This window comes from Herpailurus yagouaroundi, unplaced genomic scaffold (assembly GCF_014898765.1).
Source record: "Herpailurus yagouaroundi ecotype Mexico unplaced genomic scaffold, PumYag 218, whole genome shotgun sequence".
Taxonomy (NCBI): Eukaryota; Metazoa; Chordata; class Mammalia; order Carnivora; family Felidae; genus Herpailurus; species Herpailurus yagouaroundi.
The window spans coordinates 5721628-5747302 of NW_024412449.1; the positions used below are offsets into that span (position 1 = coordinate 5721628).

Sequence of the window (25675 nt, forward strand, 5' to 3'; positions counted from 1 at the left end):
CTGCTACTGACCTGGTGTTGGAGCTCTCCGACTCTGTCCATCCTACTTGCCCAAAACACAGCCTCCCAGACCTATATTTGGAGACTTATTCATTTGTCCCAGGGTCAATTCTCTCTCCTTTGCTACTCTCCAGCATACTACCTCCCCATCCCCAATGTTGACTTTTTTTTTTTTTTTTTTTGGTCTGAGCCTGTGTTAAAAAGGAGTGGGTGCTATTTGAAGGAGTCCATGGTTTCTGTAGCGGGATACAAACAGAGTGAGGACTGAGCATCTGGTAAAAGCTGAGCTAATGTCTCAAATGTCCCTGGCCCCCAAAGGTCCATACTGGTTCCATTGCTGACAGCATTCTAGACCAAATCTCAGAGTTCAGGGGTTGAATTTCCTAATCTCTGCACCTGGTACAGGTCCACTGACTGATGTCCTGTGGTCCCGGGAGCAGGAAGTGGCAAGCAGGGAACAACTGCAGATTCCCTTTGGAAACATTCTCTATTCTGAATTTTCAGGCTGTATAACTACTGAAGGTGGACATCTGTCCCGGGCAGAGACTCCTGCTTATGGAGGCTTACAGGGACCGCCATCCTTTTATCAAAGCCATCAGTCCCCAGTGGCACAGCAAGAGACTCTCAGCCACCCCTCACATAAGTTCCAGTCTCCAGCACTGTGTTCCTCATCTGTGTGCTGCTCCCACTGCTCCCCAGTCTCGCCCTCCCTCAAAGGTCAGGTCCCCCCACCTGGGGTACACTCAGCTCACAGCTTCAGGCAACCCTCTGAGATGGCACCCCAACAACTGGGGTCTCTTCAGTGCCCTGCCCTGCTGCCCAGGGAGAAAGAGCTGGCTTGTAATCCTCAGCCACCAAAACTGATGCAGCCCTGGCTGGAAACGCAGCCCCCCGTGGAGCAGGAGAACTCGTCTCAGCGGCCGGGGCAGCAGCTGACTTCCCAGCCAGTGTGCATCGTGCCCCCGCAGGATGTTCAGCAAGGAGCCCATGCCCAGCCCCCCTTACAGACCCCCTCCATCCAAGTCCAGTTTGGCCACCACCAGAAGCTGAAGCTCAGCCACTTTCAGCAGCAGCCACAGCAGCAGCTGCCACCTCTGCCGCCTCCGCCGCCCCCACCCCAGCAGCCGCCACCGCCACCTCTACCTCCATCCCAGCACCTGGCTTCTAGTCAGCATGGAAGCCCGCCTGGGCCTGCCTGCTCCCAGAACATGGATATAATGCACCACAAATTTGAGCTGGAGGAGATGCAGAAGGACCTGGAGCTTCTCCTTCAGGCTCAGCAGCCCAGCCTGCAGCTGAATCAGACCAAATCTCCTCAGCACCTTCAGCAAACCATTGTGGGGCAGATCAACTACATTGTGAGGCAGCCAGCACCCATCCAGTCCCAGAGCCAGGAGGATGCCGTGCAGGTGAGCCTCAGGGTGGCTTGGGACACATGTCCTCCCTGTCCTGGGATCGCTTGGCAAACACAGCCTCCCCAGTCACAGGAACACAGATTCTTCATCTTAGGGTGGCCTTGAACTCAGCCCTCACATTTCAAGTCCTCCCTGGGTTCCCCTGCCCATCACAGAAAAGCTCTAGAGAGCATGGTACTTTGCCCCAACATAGATCTGGGCTCAATACTCTCCAGAGTGGCCTGGCTTAGCCCTGCCCTCCTAGATGACGCTAGGGACCTTGTCCATTAATAGAATCTTCTGAGCTGTGCTAGACTCCTGCCATTGCCAGGACAGAAGGGAGGCTGTTTCTTATCTTTATAACCTCTCACTTCCCTGGCTGGGAACTTAGGAATCTCAGGTGAAAGGGGAGAGCTTCAGGAGCAGCGGGAGGGCATGCCTTTGATTCTAGTGGGCAGCAGCTTTCCAACACTACTCAGCTGTGGACTTAAAATTTACTTCAGATATCTTAAGCTGGGTATGTTTTATATATACTATACGATTTATCCTATCAACAGTGTTAGGTGGGCATTGCCATGTGTATTTTATAGGCGCAGAAGAGGGGGTCAGAGAAGGTAAGCACTTTGCCTAGAGATCATAAAACATTGAGCGACAGACAGAGCCAAGGCTTGGATCCCGGTCTGCTGACTGTAATTCCACAGAAGAGGCCTCGTTCTCTCCCTGGGGGAGTGATGAATGCCGCTCCTGTCTTCTCTCAGTCACGAGCCAACTGAGGAGGTACATTTGTACCTCTGGGATCTTTGCTGCATTCCACATCTTCATCCTTAACTAGTGCTTTTCTTTTTTTCCTGGAGTTTCCTGTTCCAGCCCCTTCTCCCCATCCTTTCTCACTTTTTCCCCAGTGGTATGTCCTTTAATTCTGTAATCACGTTTGTATCTTCAAAGCAGCTCTATGGACTTTTACTTTATAATAAAATATAAGGCCTCACATTTCTGCTTTAGCACTGACAGCGTCAGATCATGCTTCAGATGTCTCCCTCTGAGGCTCAGTTCCTTTGAGGAGATATGAAGCCACCCTCATGATGGCAGAGAAAGGTCTAGGGTTCACTGAGGACCACAGGCAAAATGGAAGTCAGAACCATTAGGATTGCTAAAGTGAATACGGCAGGGTTAGCCCAGAATTCTTGGTTTGGGTTCTATCTTGAGACTATCATATTAGGATGTAGTCTCAGCAAGAGTTTAGATAAGAGTATCTTTCTTTCTGAAAAATTTTCAAGCAGGTCACAATGTATAGTTGATGACAATGGGTAATGCAGGGTGGCCATCAGCCTTTGCTGCTGCCATTGCTACTCTTTGCGGTAAAACCCACTCAAATTCTTATTTTCTTCTTCAGGCTTCAGATGAGCCCCCAGCATCTGAAGGTCCAAAGCCGGCTCTCCCTCTTGACAAGAATACTGCTGCTAACTTGCCCCAGGCGTCTGGGGAAGAAACCCCTCCCAGTGTCCCCCCACTGGACAACACCATCCAGCACTCCTCTCCAAATGTGGTGAGAAAGGTACTAATGGAGCCCGCATTCCCTGACCATGGGGGACCCGCTGCCACCCAAGAGCCCGGGGCCCTGGATGAGGATGACTGGGCTGGGGGGAGGAGTGTCCCTGTTCCATCCCTGGATATTACGCAGCCCTGACTCATGCTGTCTGTCCTAATGAGTCTGCAACAGAGTCCTCCTTCACCCCATTTCCACTCCCACACGCACTTAAAATGACAGCAATTGTCCTTCATTTAGGGTGGAAGTGGTAAAGGGAAAGGGAAATTACACACTTACACAGTGCCTGGAATGGTGCATGGGCTTCACAGTTCTGTGAGGTGGGCACCCCCACTTTCTAGCTGAGGAAACTGAGGTCCAGGGCCCTATAGTTTGTAGACAAGAGGGGTGAGGTTTATTTAAAAACGGGTTTGTCAGAATCCAGAGACTGTTTTTTCTCTGCAGTGAAATGGGGGAAGTATTTTATGTGTCCCCACAACCCAAAATTGATTGGCTTTAGAATTTGAATCAGTGGAGTTTTTTGGGTGAGTGATTTGTAAGGACATCCTGCAGAGGTAGCTGAGCATCTAGGGGCACTGAGAATTCTGGAAGATAAGCTACCCTTCCTGTCCACCAACTTACCTGCTTGCTAGAAATGTTCATTTACCCCGGCAACAGCCCAGAATACCATAGCCCATCAGCTGTCTTCCCCTTATCCCTGCCCTTCACCCTCACCCCTGTCATCCTCCTAGCTGGAACCTCATTGATGTGTTGTGCTCCCCACTCAGCCTGCCCTGTGTGCCTTGGCCTGTTTCTACTTGTCCTGTTGCCTTCTTTGGCCTGGTGCCTCCTCTCAGCCCTGCACTTGAAGCTGTGTCAGCTCTTCGGTACCCTCCCAGACTGCATGCTTAGCCCTGCACATCCCCCTGGCTCTGTGGCCCCAGTACACAGTTGTCCTATGTACCTGCCCCTCACTGTGTTTCCCCCAGTGACGCTGATGCCATATGTATCTTAGATTAGTCTATCCCAGTGACACTTGAGAAGAGACTTTAGAAAAGCAAGGGATGGCGAAATGAAATGGTAACTTGGAAAACCCTGGTGATGCTTGAAGTCTGGCCCAGGCCTCTGCTATTAGTGGTTGTTTGCCTATGCTGGGCCTGTCCTACCCTATTGAAAATGGTTTGGCCTAGAGGCCATAGAGATGCTATAAATAGGCCCTTTGTGGCTCTTAAGGGTTTAACTTTTTACACTTAAGGCTTAGGCTGTTTGTCTATCGATCCATCCATTTATTCACTCACTGTTATATATATATATATATATATATATATATATATATACACACACACACACACACACATATACATACATATATATATATATATATATATACACACACACATATATATCCCCATATGTATATATACTTATATATATGCTAGTATATGCTAGATGTTTTGCTAGGTTCCAGGCACATATCAGTGAATAAGATAGTCTCACACTGAAGCTTACAGTCTAGTGGGAGAGACAGTTAAATAAGCAACAACAATAAATATGATAAAGGGCTGTGATAGTCACTGGGGTGTATAGAAGGAGCACATAACACTGGCAGAAGAACTTTTCACAGAGGACTTCCTTTGGGACATGATTTTTAAGCTGAGGTTTGAAGATGTTAGGCTAGTGAAGGGGTGGGGAGAGGGCTAGAATAAATATCCAAAACAAATGGCTAGTAGGAAAGTCCAGAAGTGCGAGAAAGCCTGGGGTGCTTAGGGGGTTTCAGACAACTTGGCTTGGTAGGAACATGAGGTGTACTGTGGATGGGAGTGAAACCAGAGTGCTTGGAAGGCCTTGTAAATTATGATACAGAGTTTAGGATTCAGTCTTGGGGGTTGTGAGGAGTGAATGAAGGATTTCTAGCAAGGGATATGGTTTGAATTAAATTTTAGAAAGTTCACTTTAGCTGTAGGAAGGGAGACCAAAATACAGAGAAATAAGAGAGGCTAAATGGAATCAGTAACAATGGGTATAAGGAGGAAGCATGGACTTCAAGAGATCAGATCACAAGAGCTTTTGGACTTGAAGTCTGATTGGTGATGGAAAGTGAGGGAGAGAAAATCCTTTGGCTTGACACCCAGGTCTGTCTTGCCCACTGGGTTGCCATTCACTGAGATGGGGGCATGGGAAGAAGGGCCTATTTGGGGGGAGGAAAAAATTAAGTTTGAATTGTTGGTGTTCTCCTGTGGAAGCTACATAAGAAGATGACCAGAAGGCAGCTAGCTCTAGGTATATGTAGTTCAGAAGGCAACATGGGGATTGCCAGTGCTCAAGTGTAGTAGAAGCCACACAGAAAATGCCACTGCTTATTTAACGAGTCTTGGTTCTGTCCCCACACACAGTACAAAGGAAAGGAGGTGAACCGTGTGCAAGCATGGAGTCCACGCTGCCTGTGTGGGTAGCCCACAGGGATCTCTGATCAGCAAGGGGATGCTGCCCTACTGTGTGCCTTTGGGTTGGCAGTGGGGTTAGTGAAGGTCCTAGGAACTCTGACTTTTCATCTTGACCTGCCCCTGGCCCTTATTAACCCGGGCTCATGCAGAGGTTTGGAGGAGCAAGTGGCCCAGCCTTTTCCCGATGTTTTATAGGCTTCTTCATGGCTTGGACTCCCCGAGAAAGGAACCTCAATGTTGCCATCCTGGCCCAGAGCAGCCTTTGGGTCTACTTGACTGAGAGAGGTACTGGTTATACACAAACCTACTGAGATCAGAGAAAGGGCTTTCTTTTGGTAGGAATTCATTGTCTGAAAGCTTGGATTAGGCATGGTGGAGGGTATGAAGATTGAGGACACCAAACAACATTTTGAGCATCTTATCATTAAATGATAATACTTTGTATAGCATTTTTCTATCTCTTCCCATAGGTTTTTACATGTATTTTTCCATTTTATGTCTTTGTTTATCATAGAAGTGTTATGAGGAAGCCACTTTCATATTCCCCTTTGAAAGATGTGGAAACTGAGACACAGAGAGGTTAAGTGACCCACCTAAGAGTTATACAGCTGAGCATTGGCACAGTTGGGACCAGAGCATGGGTTCCTGGCTCTGCTCGTGCTCGGGGACTAGGTTAGACTGTCTCTCCCCGTGTACTGCAGTGTGACAAGTACGACTCCATCTGGCCGCCCACTTGCTGGATTTTCCCCCTTACAGTCGTTGGGAGTAGCCTGAGGCCCTGCTGGGGAAAGCTCTTAGGACCCAGCCTCGTTTGGTCTTGGTTATCTCTGTCTGGTAAAGGTGTTTTAGCCTCCAACCTGCTCCTGAGCCTGTGATGGCCTGTGAGTGCCAGGGAAGTCGGAAGTCTATGTGAAGGCCACGGACCAGAGGAAGCTGGGGCACCAGGCGTCTCTCTGGGTGTTCCACAGCGGCGACTCCATGCTCTGAGCTGCTCACTGATGTTACATCACCACGAGGAGGACTTCTGCTACAGCAGAGCAGCTGTGCACAAGTACCTGGGGGTTGGTGCTGACTGAGCTGATGGTGAACGCATTGCTGCTGAAAGTGAGATAGGAACGTTTTTGAATGGGTTTTCTAGCGGCTTGAGCTCGGCAGTCTCGGAAGGGGCTCATCCCACTACCTTCCCTGCATACAGCAGGGTGTTTTGGAATGAATTTTGACATTTGCCTGGCCCTCACGGTTGCCTAATCTTGGTTTAGCCACTCTGAAGAGAAACCACGGTTACCACACTACAAAGAATACCTTATATCCCAGGTGAAACTGGAAGACATTTTGATGGCTGCATTTTATACTTCTGAATGAGTCAACTGCTGAAGGACACACATGCACTCTTTTCCTCAGACCTCTCCTGAAGTCAAGGCTGTGGGCATCACAGAGAGCCTGTCTGAGCCGTAATTCAGCTGCAAGGGGGACCTCTCTCCCACTCACATGTGGTCCACATCCTCCACGGAAGGCTGAGCAAGACCACCAGGATGCTGCTTATGGCTTCAGAGGAGTGTGAGATGTATTTTTAGTAAATGATGCCCAAGCAGTAGGCATTCCTGTGGTCTACATTAGTAAGAGTGACGCAGAAGAGGAAGGGATAATGACTCACATGAAGAGCATTTATATCATTATCAAAGCACTTTGATGCCTGAGTTTTTAATTTGATTCTTATAACTCAAATGTACATTAACCTGTGGAGGAGGAAATTAAAGTCCAGAGATGGGAAGTGTCTTGCTTTAACTCATACTCTAAATCTTGGCTTACGTAAAGGAAGTACTGGGTGTCCTGCCTTCATAGTCTCCAGATCCATGGCCATGGGCCAGGTCATGGCTTCTCAACTCCAGGAATGATCATTGCCTCATAGCCTGGTCTCAACAGCAGAATTTGCTCAGAATCTTCCCAGGGCCTCGTGAAGCTTTCTTAGGGCACAGCCTGAGTTCTGGTCAGGAATTGCAGAACTATACAGAGTTCTGCTCTGTCCTGCTCAGAAACCAAGCCAAGTATTCCCCAGGTCTGGCTTCCTGAATTTTGCAACTTCTAGGAAGGCTCTTTCCTCTGTTCTAGCCTGATTTCACTTACAGATAAAATCTAAGATCTTTGTCTAGGTTTCCTGGTTCATGAGAAAACAGGTCCTTGCTCCTGGGCCCTAAATTTCCTTACAGTGGACTGGCCAAAATATCTCTGGCCTAATTCTTCAGAGTCTCCAAGGCTTGGGTTTGAGTGTTTCATTCATTCTGGCTTTTACTTCAGATTTATAGGAATCAGCCTATTCCTTTCCTCTTCCTTCCACCTCTGACTCTAAGATCCTCTTTACCATTTCTGTTTTTCCTGAATCATCAGGACACTGGACACTCTTCAGTTCTTATCTCTTCATCACCCATGAATGTTTTCCCATTTGATTCTGGTCAGTTAGCATGTATTACCATAGTTATATCCAAAGGAATAGTCTTTTTTTTTTTTTTAGATTTATGATTTAATTTAATTTAATTTTTTTAAATTTACATCCAAGTTAGTTAGCATATAGTGCAACAATGATTTAAGGAGTAGATTCCTTAATTCCCCTTACCCTTTTAGCCCATTCCCCCTTCCAAACCCCCTCCAGCAACAATCTGTTTGTTCTCCATGTTTATTAGTCTCTTACACTTTGTCCCCCTCCTTGTTTTTATATTATTTTTGTTTCCCTTCCCTTATGTTCATCTGTTTTGCCTCTTAAAGTCCTCATATGAATGAAGTCATATGATATTTGTCTTTCTCTGACTGACTAATTTCACTTAGCATGATACCCTCCAGTTCCATCCACATAGCTGCAAATGGCAAGATTTCATTCTTTTTGATTGCTGAGTAATACTTCATTGTATATATATACCACATCTTCTTTATCCATTCATCCATCGATGGACATTTGGGCTCTTTCTATACTTTGGCTACTGTTGATAGTGCTGCTGTAAACATGGGCGTGCATGTGTCCCTTTGAAACAGCACACCTGTGTCCCTTGGATAAATACCTAGTAGTGCAATTGCTGGGTCGTAGGGTAGTTCTATTTTTAGTTTTTTGAGGAACTTCCATACTGTTTTCCAGAGTGGCTGCACCAGCTTGCATTCCCATCCAAAGGAGTAGTCTTAATTTGTATAAGAGCTTTTCATTCAGCTGGGGGACCACTCACTGTCCATAAAAGCTACAACTTTGCTATTAAAAATCAACTTGTGAAACAACTTGCTGGGGAAATGAGTTCCTTCCTCAGGTATCTGATTCAGTTGTTTGAAGATCTACTAATGTTAAACCAGTCTACCCAATCTGAAGCTTTGAAGCACTCAGATATTCCATGATTTAATACAAATCTGTATACCTCAATCCTTATCTCTTCATCTATTTCTTTCAACCAGAATGAAGGCCTTTAATGTATTTCCAAGACTTAACTTCCAAGTCTTGCTCCCCTTTCCTCTGTACATTTACAGGGCAATCAGTCTTTGACAATCCTAACTACTGGGGCAAAAACCCAGAAGTGAGCAGGCAAAGCTTCAGAGCAGCAACAAGAACAGATGTCACAAAGCCCACACATTATTTCTGCATGAGATCATAAGGCCACACTCAGGTGTCTAGTATAGAGGTCTTGACAGCAAACTTAGTTACATGGTTTCCTTTGGGAATTTTAGTTTTTCTACATGGTAGCAGTAAGCAGAGTGAAGCAAGGAGTCAGGACTTCTGTAATGTCAGCTAACGACAAAGGAGAAGACAAGAACCATCACCTGGAAAAGTGCCACAGTGTGAGGTCATTTGGTGAAAGGACAAGCTAAGCCCTGCATTGCCTTATAGCATCACTGAACTACAGCCTACTCCAGCAACAGAAGTCCATCCAAGCTTGTTTATGTCCTTAAGGAGTGGTCTCATTAGGCTTCATGAACTCTATTTAATATGACAGGGTGGTGTGTAAAGTGTTTTAGAAGTAGTCCCATTCAAAATAATTTTTTAAAGCCAACTGAATTTTGTTATTGAAAGAGGTATGGTTCAGATATATGGAAACTTAATATCTGTGGAACACCACCCTATTTGTGCTGCTTTATCCCCAGCAATATTATCTTGCTGTAAGAACCTGAAATTTATATTAAACTCAGGGCATGTGCATTAAGTGTCTGTTTATTGACTTCTCTATCATGTTTTACTAGAGCACTAGCTTTCTAGCTAATGGCACAAAAGCAAGACCAGCCAGCAGGCTTTTAAGGCTGGGCCCAGACTCGTAGTCTTAGGCCTATATAAGCTTGGGAAATCTGTGTAATTGCTCTGTGTCTCAGTTTCCTTTTCTGTTGAATGAAAGAACAGTGCCTTCTCCAAATTTTGATAACATCATGTGACAATCATTGTAATGATATAAATAAGCACATTGAACTCCAGAAAAAGACCCAAGTGGTGAGGATGGGGATGGAGGCAGCAGGTGGACGAAGGATTGCACAGGTGACTAGTAGAAGAGGCTGACAGTTCAGGGAAGTCGTAGGTCAGGCAGGTTGTGGATGCTGGTGGTTCAGACAGATTCTGTAGGTTCCAGGTGAGGTGATTTAGACAGGTCACAGGTCAGGCAGGTGGCAAACAGAGATAAAGAGAGAAAAGAAGAGGAAAGGGACACATATGGGAACATAAAGCATGGGGGAAGGAAAGAAAATTAGGAGCAAGTGAGGAGGCACTATGTAAGAGAGGTAAGAGGCTCAGAGCAGTCTCCCCTTGTACCACAGAGATGACCTGAGCTGATTTCAGAGTGAATGTTTTTGGCATTTTTGTCTTCTCTTCCTCCCTGATCTAGAAAATAGTTTTTCACTTGCAGACTTCAAAGTACATATTTTGCCTCATGAAATCTGAAGGTTTTACACGTGAAGAAGGAGGAAAGGTGTCATGTAGCTGACAACTTGGAAGGGTCAGTAGTTGCCATTTATAGACCTTACAGTTGGCCATATAATTTTGCCTTCTCTCCTTTGATCTCTGAACAATCCTGGTTGCTAGAGAGGGCAGGCAATGTCATCTCCATTGAGAGATGAGCACCTTCTGTGTGTGAGGCACCAAATGTCAGGAATGGCCATATTCTCAAGCCTAGTGTGCTCTCAAGAAGCCCTGTCCTTCCTCCCAGGCCCTGGTTCCTCAGCCTGCTTTCCTGGCCCGGAAATTTGATTCTTCCCTTGCCTCTACTCACTTTGCAGCACTGGCAGCAGGGTAGAAAGGAGGTTCTCAATCCTGTGTTTCTTCCTACACATGAAATAGTTCCTTCCATTTTAATATTTTGCATCTCTTCACCCAGAGAGCCAAATGAAGTATCAAAAATAACTAACACACAGCTTACATATGTTCCAGAAATGCAGCTGTATTTGTATAGCCTATAGAAATGGGGTGGTGCTGGCTTCCTTATAACACTTTCTCTGAGATCCTGGAAATTTCTCAGGTTCTTTTTACCACTACTAAGGCTTTCCCCTACTTCCTGATAGCTGTGGTCTCCTTGAGATTGAATGTGAATGTGGACTTCAAAAAGACTAGTCTAGTCTGCAGTCTCTTAGGACATGTTATTGACCTTGTGCTGTGTGCTCGGTGTTTATAGGAGCAGGTTCAGCAGGCCCAACTCAAAATAAACTGTGATAGAATTTCCACAGTTCTTCTAGGGCTCAGTACTCATGCCCTCCTGTCCTCTATCATTAAGTCATACTTCATGATGCACAATAAATAATCAGGACAGGGGAGTAGATATCCTACAAAGATATCCTACCTTTAATCTGGAGATGTAGAGATATCCTGCCTCTAATCTGGGGAGCGTTGTCTTTGGGGATTTAATGTTGTGCATATCTTGTGACCTACAGCACCTGACCATTATTACTTGGGATTGTCCCAGGTAGATTTTGATGCCCTTAATGCTTGGCACCAAGGATCTCACACAGAGCCATCTATGTCATTGGCAGATGAGATGACAACCAGAGTTGCACTAAATATACATGTCAAATGGGGAAAAGGTGAAAGAAACCAGCTCAAAGGGTTAGACTGTCCTATGTTACAAAAGAGATTCCAACAATCTTTGGGTATTCTATAGGTAGATAAGGAAAGATTGAATCTTAGAAAGCTGTGGTAGTATATAACCAGGACAGCAGGGAATGCCAAGGGATGCGGGCCAGGGCATGTTTGAGGCGGCTCTTCCATGCTTAATCTACCCAATTTGCTCTGAGTATTCTCCCCATACTTCGTTCTCCTCAATATTCCTTATCTTGGGACTTAGACTATAGAGCAAATGGAAGCCTTTTTATTTATTTATTTATTTATTTATTTATTTAAATTTTTTTTTTCAACGTTTATTTATTTTTGGGACAGAGAGAGACAGAGCATGAATGGGGGAGGGGCAGAGAGAGAGGGTGACACAGAATTGGAAACAGGCTCCAGGCTCTGAGCCATCAGCCCAGAGCCTGACGCGGGGCTCGAACTCACGGACCGCGAGATCGTGACCTGGCTGAAGTCGGACGCTTAACCGACTGCGCCACCCAGGCGCCCCTTGGAAGCCTTTTTATTGAACACTATTGCACTACCAGGGAATATCTAAAAATAAAAAATTTTCTTTGGAGAAACAAAGGTATTTAGCTTATCTGCTTTTCGAATTGGGAATTAAGAATAGAAAATGTAAGCTTTACTAAAGCAGTTAAATAATAAGGGAAAGGTGTTGGGAGAGAAGAGGAAGAGATGATAAGAAGAAAGGAAAACAGGAGAGGAAGAGGGAGCAGGCGAGGGAAGGACAGAGGCTGAAGTGTAGAGTGTGGGAAGGGGAGGGGAGGAAGCACAGGGAAGGACAGAGCTAGATGGGCCACAGTCAAGAGTGTGGCTTCGGGGCCAGAGATCTGGATTTTAAATCTGTGAAAATCCCACATCAAGTATCATTGTTAGTTGGTGGAATATTGAAAGGATCCCCCGAGATCAGGAACAAGACAATTCAGCTACTATCGCTGCTTCTATTTGACCTGGTATGGGAGGTCTTAGCTGGTGGAGTAAGGCCGGAAAACACAGGAGAAGGAAGAAATAAAACTTAACTCTTCACAGATGACATGATTTGTGTTCACAGAAATTCCCCAAGTGACTTCAGCAAGGTCTCTGGTACCAGGTCAATATGCAAAAATCGTGTTTCTGTGTGTGAGCACAAGTAAAGAGAAATAGAAATATACAAAATTATGTGTTCAGTAGCATTAAAAACTTCAGATGCCTTTCTGAAACTCATTTTTCTCAAGTGTAAAATTAGGGCCATAAGAAGAATAATAACAATAACAATAATTGCAGCCGCATTAGCCGTAGCTGGGGTTTGTTGAGTACCTACAATATGGCAGATGTTCTAAATCTTTACATGGATTCTTTCTTTTAACCTTCACAACAACCCTTTAATGTTTGTTATGAGGATTAAGCGAGGAAATGTATGTAAGACACTTAGCAAATTTCCTTACATATAATAAATGCTCAATAAATTTTAGCTATATGAAGACAACCATTATTTTAGAGAGATGCATAGACACAGTTTTTAATAGAACTAAGCTGCTATTTGTTTGGCTTAAGATTTGTAGAATAAAAAATCACACATTATGTTGTTTTTTTAAAATTGTAAATAGCTCATTAATTCATTTATTCAGCCAGGGACTGCTCCTGAGTCTAGAAATACACTGGGTAAGCAAAATAAGTAAAATCCGTTTACAATTCATGGAGGAAACGGAGATTAATCAAATGGTCTTACAGCTACAAGAATACAGTACAAAAAGGAGTTATGAGAACACAAAAGAGGGAACCAGGCCTGGGCCACAGAATGAAAAGAGGCTTTGCTCTAAAAAAAATCACAGGTGAGCTGAGTTCGGAAGGGTAAGTGGGACAGGGGCAGGGATAGGACAATGTTCCCTGGAGCAGAAGCAGTCTCTTTGAAAGGGATGAAGATTCTAGGTGGAGGGAAGGCTTGGCTTGTTTCAGGAACTGAAAAATGTGTGAGTGGCTGGAGCTCAGAGAATGGGAGGGTTCAGGGATGAACTGTGGCTGCAGAGCAGGACAGGGGATAAGCCATTGATTTCACAGTTGTCCTGAATGGTGGAATGCACCGTAGAGCTTTATGCAAAGGAAAAGAATGGCTTTATGCAAAGGAATTAGTTCCCCAGCACTAACTGGGGCTCCCTGAGCCTTGGCATTATCTCAGAGAAGGCCTGAGGCAGATCAGAGTTTGAGCCTTCTGAACTTCCTTCCACTTTTATGTAACAGAAACTAGTCTATAGGACCCCCAGAAGGGACAAGAAGGCACTAGTGATGTGAAGCTGGAGGGCAGTCCTACAGTCTGACCCTTTGATTAGGTACTGGATAGGGGTTGAGGGGCGTGGGCTAACGGTGGCTGTGTGTGTGTGTGTGTGCACGCACGTGCACATACACACATGCGCATACCACCCTCAGGTCAGGTGGTAGGCTATCTCTCACTCTTCCACACTGTCTTGTCTCTTTCTCTCTCCCTCCCTCTCTCTCTCTCACACACACACATTCACACACACATGCACGCCAGTGTCCTCAGCCTGTGCCTGCCTCTCTACCAGCCTCCTTGGTGCAGGGGAATGGGAATGGGGACTTCATGTGCTGTGTGAGTTCCTTGCTACTACTAGTCTCTGAGGCCAGGGTGAAATCTGAGCGTGGGAGTTCTTGAGGGCTGCACCTCTCTCCTCCTTCCCCCCCATTCCCTGCTAAGAGCCTGACTCTGCCTTGTCTTTACTCCTGCAGCACTCCACTTCGGTGAGCATCATGGGCTTTTCCAACACACTGGAGATGGAGCTGTCATCTACCAGGCTGGCAAGGACCCTAGAGCCACAGATCCAGAGCGTGAGCAGCCTGCCTGCCGCCCCTTCCCACATGGTACCAAGCCTGCTGAGCAGCACCCCCACAACTGTGTCCAGCCTGATGAGCAGTCAAAACCAGGCTATGCCCAGCCTGACAGTGGGTCATCTGCCGACCATACCCAGCCTTGTGCGCGGCACACCCCAGTCCGTGCCCAGCCTGATGAGTGATTCCTCCCAGGCCATCACAAGCCTAGCAAGTGATCAGTCACAGGCCAGGCCCAACCTGATGTCTGGTCCCACCCAGGCTATGCCAAGTCTGGCGACTTGTCCTCTGCAGAGCATGCCTCCAGCTTCTGACGTGCAACCAGAAACTGGATCCAGCTGCAGTCCTGGCTCTGGGCGAGCTGTAGGGAGCCTGTGCCCTGGAGATGGGGCTGACCCCTCTCTCGGGAATGCCCTGTGTAAGGTAAGTCCTGGGTAAATACCACTCCACACCCTCTACTCATCACTGGGCAAAAGGGTGGCCGCTGCAGATAAGAGCTTATCCTGGCCTTAGCTTAATAGCTTTATGACCAGTAACAATAAAAATGTCTCATTTCTTTGATTCTTGTTGGCCTTTCGCTTTTGAAAGATGGAAAGTGAGGATTCTACCCGCTTCACTGACTCTCTGAGACAAGACTCCACAACCCCTGGTCTGGATGCTTCCAAGGACTTGGCTATCCCTTCAGAACTAGAGGAGCCAATTAACCTCTCTGTGAAGAAACCCCCACTGGTCCCAGTGATCAACACGTCCATGGCTCTGCAACAGTACCGGAACCCAAAAGGTGAGGCTCAAGTCAGTAGCCTGTTATTTGTGCTGGCCACAAACATGAGCTCAGCACTCCCAGGTGACAGAGAGGTCAGGAGACAGGCTCTAGGTGTGAGGGAGCAGTGTTTCTCTCTCTCTCTGCTCAGTTCACTTCTTCCCTCTAGAACTGACTTATTGGTACCTGTTCTGTTTTCCTCACTGTGGCCGGGGCTGATCCAGGCATGGCCAAGACTTAGCTCCACGTAACATTCCCATGGAGGTCTGGGTTAGAGGTGGGGGAAGCAGGGAGAACTCATCCCAGAAGGAAGAACTCTTCCTGGGAAGAACACATCCCAAAACTCATCCCAGAAGGGCTAGCCTTGACAAAATATTTTAGGGAACAGAGCATGTGTGACTTTGGAGTCAGGTAGATCTATCATAGAAAACCAGCTCTGTCTTTTTATGTTTGATCCTGTGTGAGACCCCTAACCTTTCTGAGGTGATTTCTTTCTCTGTAAATGGGGCTAGTGTAACTACTTTGTAGACTACTGGGCCAAATAACTACAGTGAGATCATTTGATGACTTTCTCTGTAGTAACAAGAACTTGCCTTGCACCCAACAGTCATCTGGATTTATGGTGTGCCTCATAGTAAAGAGAATTTGGACTGGTGGAGATTGGCTCTGATTCTCTTCTCAGCTACCTACACCCCTTCTCAAATGGGACTTGCCTTCTTCTGTGGTAGGCGAGGGCTAGCTGGAAAATTTGTAAGCAACTGCCGAGTGAAAATTTGGGACTTTTTCTGTTTAGTGTATGATGTGTGTTTAGTCTGTAATGATCCATCTATTTCCCATATATCTAATAAATGAAAATGAAATAATTTTCACCTTGTTTCTTTGCACTGACTGAAAGACTAACTGAATACTGATTGGTTCTTATTAACTGTGTAATAATGGAAACCTGAATTTTAAATAATCAAATTTTTGGACTGTGCTTGCCCAAGGAAAGTGCCTAGGATAGTGCCTGGTGCTGAGTGGGTGCTCACTAAATGCTAGTATCCTCCTCTCTCCCCACACCGCCCCCTGCCCAGCTACACAGGCTCTACTGCTCTACCCAGGGTAGGCCTCTTGCCTATGTGGTATGAGCTAGATTCTCAGGCAGTACTAGAATATCAGAATTTGGCTGAAAATGCAGAGGCTGGACAGAATGACCCCTGAGAGCACGTAACCCCAGTATATGGGAAACAAGAGATTTCTGAGCTCATTTGGAAGGTGAGAAGCTGGTCCCTCACCCGACCCAACACTCACCCATAGACAGCCTCTGAGTATTGTTTCTCTTTTTAAAAGAAGGTGGCCTTCTTCTCTCAGGAAGGAGAGCCATGTTAGGATTGCCACCATTATGAATGATTACACTGTGGGTAACAGTTGTATGATAGGTGTGTGGCCAAAGGTATGAATAGCACATGAGTGGAAGGTATGGGTATTGGGCATGTTGTTATAAATGTATGTCACAGGTATTTGTCTTTTGCATTAGAGTATGAGAATTTTAAACAAGGAGCCCTGGAATTGGATGCAAAAGGGAACCAGAGTATCAGGTAACAGGCTCTTGGCCCAACCTCCCTCTCCCACCCCTCAACTTCATGTCCTGGGAGGTTGGCACAGAAAGTCAGCACACTTGATGACTTCACTAGAAGCAGAAGTTTGCCTGCAACTGTCTTCTTCAACTCCCAGACCCTTGAGTAGGATCTGTGTGGTTGGGAGTCTGGGATGCCTGTGGGAAGCCATCCTGGCTCCTGCAACCGAGGGCATGTGCTCTGTGTGAAGTCCTCCCTCTTTAGGAATCCCCTCTTCTTTGAGCAAACAGCTCGCCGGGGGTGGGAGGGAGAAACATGGGCCTGCATGGGGTGGGACTGAGGAGATCTTGAGCAGCAGTTCAGTTGTCGGATCATGGTTGAGCTGACTTAGAGGCTGGGGTCAGAGGAGGCTCCCACTAAGACCCAGGGGTGTCTCTCTTGCCACAGGCCCTTCAACAGTGAGCCTAAGATTCCCTACGTGCGACTGGAGCGGCTCAAGATCTGTGCTGCCTCCTCGGGAGAGATGCCTGTGTTCAAGTTGAAGCCCCAGAAGAATGAGCAGGATGGGAGCTTCCTGCTGATCATCGAGTGTGGCACTGAGTCCTCCAGCATGTCTATTAAGGTACCACTCTGTTCTGTCTTGTCCTTGAGCTTGGCCCACCTTAGGAGCCTCTCTTCTTTCTCCACTTCATTCAGAATTCTGGCTCTGGCCTTGTCCAGAGTCTGAGTGGGGCTGCAGCCTGACCAGTCTTGTCCTCGGCTGCCAGGGGCTTGTGAGATGCATATCAGGAGGCTCAGCATTCTTGGGGCTCAGCTGGCCTGGGGGCCTGGAATAAATTGGTGCCCAGGGCTTGTCAGTCCCTCCTCTCCCTCCCTCCACAACTTGTTGGTGCTGTGCTGACTGCTCAGACTCACTTCTTCTCCAAGGTCAGCCAGAACAACATGCCTGATGCCATCCAGGCCCCAAGTCTGGGGGGAAGAAAGGTCACTGTCACTTCTCTGGCGGGGCAGCAGCCACCAGAGGGGGAGGGTTCATCTCCTGAAGAACAAAGACTCATTCCTCGGACCCCTGGAGCCAAGAAGGGGCCCCCGGTACCAATAGAGAATGAGGACTTCTGCGCTGTGTGCCTCAATGGGGGAGAGTTGCTGTGCTGCGATCGCTGCCCCAAAGTGTTCCACCTTTCCTGCCACTTGCCGGCCCTGCTCAGCTTCCCCGGGTGAGTTGTGCCAATCTAGGGCCATTGGCTGCCTAGCAGGGTGATCTTCCAGGGATGACTATTCCAGGCCAGGCCCACAGAGTTCCTTCAAATGGGCTTCCTCCCCTCTCTGGGCCTGCATGAATTGCAGGTATGTGAGTCAGTGGCCCTACTGCCTTGTGCCTTCTATGCATGGATAGGAAGGTGTTTGAAATTTGAGTGGCTGTTTTTCTTCCTCTGTTCCCAGTTTCTTCCTACACACACAGGTTTGTCCCCATACTCCTCTCTCAGCCCCTTGCTAAATCCAATTCTTTTCTGGATTCACTCCATCCCAAGTTAGTGAATTTCTTTAAAGCTTGTGGTTAGGAAGCCATTCCCTACAGGGCAGGCCTAGGGACTGAGTCTCCCATACCATTCTCTCTCTCTGCCCCCATCTTGGAGCAGAGGGAGAGGGGAGGTGGTTCTGGGCCACCTGCTGATGCCTAATTTGGCCTCATCTGCCTCTGCAGGGGAGACTGGGTATGTACCTTGTGCCGCAGCCTGACCCAGCCCGAGATGGAGTACGACTGTGAGAATGCCCGCTATAATCAGCCTGGAATGCGGGCCACTCCTGGCCTGAGCATCTATGACCAGAAGGTAGGGAGGGGTTTCTGAAAACAAGGTTCCCTGCCTGGGGCAGCCTCCCTGTGCCAGGGGCAGCCTCCCTGTGCCAGGGGCTGAGGCCTTTCTGAGGGGGATGGGAAGTCTCTCCAGGTATCTCTCTGTTGGGCTATGCCTGACAGCTTGGCCCATGGGGGTTTTTGCTATGGATTCCCTTCTGCCAGCTGTCTTCCTCTAGTCTAGCAGGCTGTGCTGTGCCTTAACGTGTTGGCCCACGCCCTGTGGGACAGAGCTGACCCCGCTGGAGTTATCAGGGTCACTGTCTTCAGTTCTTGAGATGGGGCCAGGCCGAAGTAACGTGCTGCCATTCTGGTTTCTGCAGAAGTGTGAAAAGCTGGTACTGTCCTTGTGCTGCCATAGCCTCAGCCTGCCCTTCCATGAACCTGTCAGCCCGCTGGTAAGGAAAGCTTCCTGTTTCTGCCGGCTCCGAGGGCCCTGGGCCTGGGTGTGAGTCCAAGTGCTACCCTGGGGCGGGCTCAGGTCTTGGCCGCTGGAAGTCTGATTAATCCGTGCATGGGCTAGCGGACTCAGTGTGGCCACTGCAGCCCCCCAGCCCAGCTGCTGCTACACCACACCTGACTTGACAGTGAAACATTCCTCCTTCTCCCTTTTTGTCTCCTTTCTTCTCTTTTCTTCTTGCTGCTGTTCTCTTGTGTCCTTTCACATCTGTTTCAACTCATTCTCCATCTCTCCCTCTTTCTTCTCTGTACCTCTACTTCTCTCTTCCTGCTTTGCTTCCCCTTCTTTGCTCCCCCAAGGCTCGGCATTACTACCAGATTATCAAGAGGCCCATGGACCTGTCAATCATTCGGAGGAAGCTGCAAAAGAAGGACCCAGCTCACTACACCACCCCAGAGGAGGTGGTGTCAGACGTCCGCCTCATGTTCTGGAACTGTGCGAAGTTCAATTATGTATGTCTTGCCTGTTTTCCCCCTCCTCTATTTCCCAGTGACCCCAAGACTCATGCCTGGATGGGGGATATCAGGTTTGGTCCTGAGCTGCCATAAGGACATGGGAACCTTTTAGGGTCTCCCGTAGTGAGTGTTTAAAAGCTCTCTCCCACACTTGGGCCTCAGTGTGGACTCAGAAGGAAGAAGGGGGGAATGCTAGTGGTTGGCCCTCTGTGGGTAACTGTCAGGGTCACTTCTGCTTGAAGAGATGGTACTAAACTGGTTATCTTGAGTCTTCAGGAGAAAATGTCACATTCTAGACCTCCAGGAAACCTAGCCAGGCTTTGTGCTCTTTGTATAGCTCTTGAGGGACCTGGAAGAGATGGGGTGGTGGATATGGGCCAGACCATCACTGCTCTCCTTCCCCTTCAGCCCGACTCAGAGGTTGCAGAGGCCGGCCGCTGCCTGGAAGTGTTCTTTGAGGGCTGGTTGAAGGAGATCTACCCGGAGAAACGGTTTGCCCAGCCAAGGCAGGAGGACTCAGACTCCGAAGAGGTGTCAAGCGAGAGTGGGTATTCCACTCCGCAGGGTTTCCCATGGCCCCCCTACGTGCAGGAGGGCATCCAACCCAAGAGGCGGCGGCGACATATGGTAAAGAGTTGCTGCCAGCTGGCAGGCAGGTTGTGGGGCCGGTGGGTGGGCAGTCAGGGGGCACCCAAGCAGCGTGTACAGAACAGCCTAAAGCAAAGCTGCTGGAGGCATAGAGAGTGCTCAGAAGGAACCCTTGCTCCCAAGCCTGTAGTCTAACAGGAAGTCAGGGCAGTGCAGGGCTCATCAAGTCTCATTACCATTGAGGCTTGGAACTCAGAGAGGTGGATGCGTCTGCCCAGGGTCACCCAGCAAATTAACAGCAGAATCAGGGTGGGAAGCCAGGTCTCCCGATTCACAGCTCAATGCTGATTCTTCTCCACTGTGGTCCCTGGAAGAAGAGAAACATCTGGTCTCAGGGCCTGGTCTCAAATTCCATTTGGGAGAAAGGAAGGGATATTTTCAGCCCCTTGGTGTAGAGAAGGAGGGAGAGGTGTTGCTTACAGTAGAGAGAGCGCTTCTGACCTGTGTCTGGTCCCACATATGCAGAACATGGGACACAGTTCAGTGCTGTTTCATTCCACAGAAATGTCTTGCCTGCCTGCCTGCTGTGTGCAGCCATCCCCAGTTGTTTACATCACTTGGCCCACCATGTTTAGTGGCTGCAGTGAGTTTTGCCGTTGCTTCCCGGGGCAGAGGAAAACACTTTGGCTCTGGGGAGTCCCAGTCTGGACACTTTGCCTTTGCACGTTAATAAGCACTACCTTTGGTTATTTTGATTCCACACACACATATTTTTTTTCTTTCAGGAGAACGAAAGAGCAAAAAGAATGTCGTTCCGCCTGGCCAGCAGCATCTCCCAGGTGTGAGAGCTGGCGGTACAGCGAGCACTCTGGCAGCTGGCGCCTCATGCTGTTGACCACTCCTCCCCACCTTTCAGCTCATTCTCTTCAGATCGTGGATGTGAGACAAGTCTTGTCGAGCTGTGTAGTGCTCTTTGCCGTTTGCATCTTACAACATTCATTTGGGAGCCATAGTGCATCCACTACAGAGAAGATTTCAGTAATAAACAGCAAAGAGGGAGGTGTTCCCTATTACCAGAAAAATCAGATGTGTGGGGTCCACTTGACAAGACCAAGTCTGGTCAGGCTTGGGAGGACTTAACTTCCTTGGTGACTGCTCTCTGCTGAGGAGAGCAGACTTTTCTCACCTTTCAGTGTGCAAGGCTCAGGAGCAATGTATCTATCTGAAGTCCTCCTGGGTCCAGAAGAGGGTAAAAGAAGGGAGAGAGGTTCTGACATATGGCAGGCCTGTGATCCCTGGCCCAGCACAGCCAAAGACTGTCACTGTTTGCCTTTGCTTGGCCTGCCAGGACAGGAAGCTCCCCTGGGCAGGGTGATGGAGGCTTCCAGAGGCCATAGGTCTCAATTGGTGCCTATTCGGGTTCTAATGGTTTTCAGGGTATTTGTTTCTCATGCTCCCTGTCCCGATGTTGACTTAGGTGGCCGCTATGAAAGTGCTCTAGGTGGTATGTATGGCATTCTTGACGGGGCCAGGTGGCTGTGCAGGGACCACCGACAGCTTCAGGCTCAGACGTGCAGGCTTAAGGAGATGTCAACTTCAGAGCCTGTCCTCTGTGCCACTTACTTTGGGTTAATAACTCTTCTTTAGTGTCAGAACCTGCGTTCCTAGAAGTGATTGTCAGTGGCCATCCCTTCATTGTCTCCACTCAGAGATCTGGAGCCCGAGTTCTGCTTGGGTAAACCTGAGAGTTGGGTTGGGCAAGGGGAGTGACCCAGAACTGGCTCGCTGTGCTAGGCTTCTCCTCTGTCGTAGAGATCCTAGTTCTCAGCCTTTCCACGTTCGCAGAGCCAAAGATCAGAAGTGAGTTCTCGGACTCACTCACCCCCAGGCTGTCTGCAGCCCCCAAAAAAGTCAGGACTCTACTGGCAGCCCTTTTCTGTTGGAGGTTGGAGAAGGCCAAAGGGACTGCCAGGAGCGTGGTGTAATCATTCATGGGGGAAGTTCTGTCTAGGGTAGAGAAGAGGAAACTGACAGGTGAGAAGCCAGTGTCCTTCAGTGACTTTGGAGCAACTTCATGACATCACTTCTCCGAGAATGCAGAAGGAAATGTTCTGGAAGCCATGGGAACAGGAATTCCAGACTCTATCTCAGATGGAGATGGATCTTCATGGTCCGTGTGGGGTGTTTGGGGAAGGCTGCATAGGCAGATGCTGGGGGTCAAGCTACTTCCTCAGCCAGGACTTAGTTGAGAAGGACCCTATTGCTGATGGTGTTGGGGGAGCTGCAGACCTGGCGCTTCAGTGGGCTGGCCCAGAGACATCACTTTGTCGTGGCTTGGCTTTATTTTTGCTAAAAGATGAAATTTAAGGAAGCTGTTGTTTGTAGGGCCTTTGTTAAGGGGAACATTGTGCTCAGAGAAAGCTCTGCTTTCCTTGTCAGTCGGTGGTGCTGCTCATTTCCTTTGCCACCCAGGCTGAGAGGCCATCCTCCGCCGGCCATTCTTTCACCAGCACCTGCCAGGCTCTCCTGCGCAGACAGGCTTCCATAATCCCGTTTCCCAGTTTGGGGTAACTAAGTCTTTCGTGCTTCACTAGCCAGGCAATCTTTAGACCTAGCCCTCTGTTCTTTGGGGCTCACATGACTCTCTGGCTTGGGCTCTGGCCACTTTCCTTTCAATGTTTGAATCGTTTTCTCTGTTTAGTTGACTTGGCGAGGTTCCCTCTGTAATTACCTCATGAATTCATGCTCTAGGTCATCTTTCCTGTGTTGTGGCCCCCATTTCCACCTTCCCTGAGTGAGAATCATGGTGCTTTGTGTCAGATAGCCAGGTGAGGGCTGTGACAGTCTCAAACCTGACTGAGATCCTTCCACAGGACCAACCGGAGACTACAAATATAAAGCAGAAATGCGGGGCTAAATGCTTAGCTCCCCTTTTATTCGTGAAGCTCCTAGCTGGGTATAGCCTGCTGGGCCAGGGGATCGTAGTAACGTAGTCGAGAGTCACATATTCCTTTCCCACCGCAGAGACCCTGCATGCTGAGAGGCCCACTTTCGGCACCTGAGCAGATGTAGGGTATCCTCCCTGCAAGGGTGCAAGGTCATGGCCCTCCACACCACCCCTGCACTGCTTACCCCACACCATTGCCCTCCCCCAGGCTTTTCCTGTGTACTTAGCACCAATGTTTTGTGTCATGGTTTTTGTTTTGTTTTGTTTTGCATGCAGAAAACGGAACATGACTTTTTATAAATTAAAGAAAAAAAAGCTGCTAGCTGAGTGACTGACTTCAGTGGCTCTTCCTTAACATCTGAGCTGTTCCTGCTTTTGACTCACTCTCACAATGGCCCCTTTTGAAGTCAGGGAAGTCCTTTGGCCCTTGACAAAGTCATGAAATGGAAATACAGCAAGTTCCGGGGCCTCACAGTATAGAATGCAGTCCTAGAGGAGAAGTTGGGCTCCTTGGACGTGGGAGAAACAGGAGAGCCAAGCGGCTTCAGTGGAGGCAAAGGGGGGGTTTCAGTGCAAACACTGCTGCAGGATGAATTGCAGAGTCCTCTTCCAGAACGTGGGCAGGCTGGCCCTACCTGACTCCTAATAATTGCCAACTATACCCTCTGCAGGTCCTCCTCCCACAGGGGCAGCTGCTGGGCCCTCTGTAGGCTCTGCACCAGGCAGTCCTCACCATCAGACTCGGTGGGTTCTGGCTCCCTGTGCCCTCTTCTGGTGACAGCTCTTTGCCTTGCTCCTAAGACCTAGACCCCTCCTTATTTGTTCCTGGGCTCCGCTCTGCTCCCTCTCTGACTCCAGGATGCCCCCTGTAGTTTTCCCTTCTGAACCCCCCAACACCTTCTGGATCACCATGTCCTGTGCTTCCTCTTCTGCTTCTCCCTCCCTCCCTGCTGTTTATTTAAATGCCTGCTCCTTTAGCTCAGTTTCCTGACCCTCTCTCTCTCTTTCTTTGTTCTCCCAGTCTTTCAGCCTTCTCCTGGTGGGCTGCTTCTTCTCCCTACCCTGAACCTGTGGCCCATCACACACTGACCTTTTTTATCAGCATCCTGAACTTTCTTATCCTCTCCATCTCAAAACTTCCCCTGAAACTGCCAACCATTCTCCATTTTCTGCATCAGCTTATTTGCTGCTCTGTCTTCCTGGGTTGCTAAACATGACAGATTCAGAGTTGACACCCTCAGATGGGCTGTCAGCATTGAATGGGTATCTTTGATGTGATTGCGTTGCTCTCTGTCCACGCCCCTCATCTTTGCTTTCAGCCAACGACTGACCTCACTGCCTATTCACAGAAAAGTCCCTAAAGCAAGAACCTCCTTGCCCATTGGCTCCTTTCTCCTTCCCATCTGTCTGTGTCTACATCCCTCCTCACATCCTTCCCTTTTGCTCCTGTTGGGTGCTCTGTTTCTTGAATCCTGCTGTATGGCCTCCAAGACTTTGCTCTGCCCCTCATCCACTGCCCCATTTGCTGGGGTCTTAACTTCCCTCTCACTGGTGCTCCACATAGCCTACAAACAAGCAAAGGTCTCCCCAAGACTAAAGCAAAATGCTTAGGGTATGTTGCCCCTTATACATTTTCCTTATTAGCCAAGTTTCTTTTTTTTTTAATTTTTATTAAAAAAATTTTTTTAACATTTATTTATTTTTGACAGAAACAGAGCATGAGTGGGGGAGGGGCAGAGAGAGAGGGAGACACAGAATCCAAAGCCAGCTCCAGGCTCTGAGCTGTCAGCACAGAGCCTGACATGGGGCTCGAACCCACGAATCACGAGATCATGAGCTGAAGTTGGATGCTCAACTGACTGAGCCACCCAGGAGCCCCCAAGTTTCTTTAAAAAAGGATTTTTTCCATTAGTTCTTCTCAGTTGCTCTTCAACCCTACACAGTTTTTCATAAAAGTCACCAGTGACCACCCATTGCCAAATAGAAAGAAGACCTTTCAGTCCTCAGCTGTCTGGAACTCTCCACAGCATTTCACACCACTTCACAGCATTTCTACCACTTCCTCTTTGAAACAGCCCCTTCACATGGCCTTTATGACACCATAGGTCCCTGGATTATTCTCTTACCTGTTAGCCACACAGGCTGAGCTTTTCTTAAAATCTTGACAAGGGAACACATCCATAGCGCTTTGTGGTCTCTCCCCTTCAGGAATTGGGCCATCAGGAGGAAGCACAGCCGTTCTGCTCCCCACCCTCTAAGTCTCCCGTTTTCCTTGAGTCCGTTTCTTCTCCTGGACTCAGTTCTCCCCATGCCAATCATGTTTATGAACTCTCTAGGGAGGACAGCATCTGTGAGCCCTTCCCTCTGTTTTTCCCAGTGCATCATGGAGACAGGTTTTAGCTTTAGTCGCCAAGAGGTCCCATCTAAATCAGCCCACGAATGTGGATTGAGCCTTACCAAGAAACAGTTTGATAAATGGGATTCCCAGGCTGATGGGCAGCTCCCAAGTACAAGTTAGAGGCACTTGGGATCATGGTATACCATGTTGCCATGCATGGTTCAGTGAGCTCCTAACCAGGAGGAGGATCCTGGCAGGGGTGAGTGTAATACTCACTGGTAATACTGGTAATACTCTGGTAGAGGGAAAACGGAGAAGTGCTGTGATTCATCATCACTTCCTTGGGGCTCTGCTGAGGTCATCCTGGCCTCTTTTAGCCAGGTCTTTTCCATCTGATCATCACCACCTGCTTGCTCCAGTTGTTCCTAGAGCTGGAGGTAGATGGTGGTTGTTTTCTTGGAGGTGGG

At 48.2% G+C, this 25675-nt stretch overlaps 1 protein-coding gene across 4 annotated transcripts in view; it reads left to right on the plus strand.

Moving 5' to 3' along the window:
- The window catches only part of TRIM66 (tripartite motif containing 66), a 57926-nt gene extending 34728 nt beyond the window's left edge, over positions 1-23198 (plus strand). For all 4 annotated transcript variants that reach the window (XM_040456949.1, XM_040456951.1, XM_040456950.1 and 1 more), the window contains 12 exons: positions 504-1408; positions 2787-2948; positions 14151-14672; positions 14838-15030; positions 16526-16586; positions 17013-17187; positions 17493-17782; positions 18271-18397; positions 18744-18818; positions 19180-19332; positions 19744-19962; positions 20709-23198. In XM_040456949.1, the coding sequence (XP_040312883.1) occupies positions 504-1408; positions 2787-2948; positions 14151-14672; positions 14838-15030; positions 16526-16586; positions 17013-17187; positions 17493-17782; positions 18271-18397; positions 18744-18818; positions 19180-19332; positions 19744-19962; positions 20709-20768 (2942 nt within the window). In that variant the 3' untranslated portion in view covers positions 20769-23198. The remainder of the gene's footprint in view (positions 1-503; positions 1409-2786; positions 2949-14150; positions 14673-14837; positions 15031-16525; positions 16587-17012; positions 17188-17492; positions 17783-18270; positions 18398-18743; positions 18819-19179; positions 19333-19743; positions 19963-20708) is intronic.
- The last annotated feature ends 2477 nt before the right edge of the window (positions 23199-25675 follow it).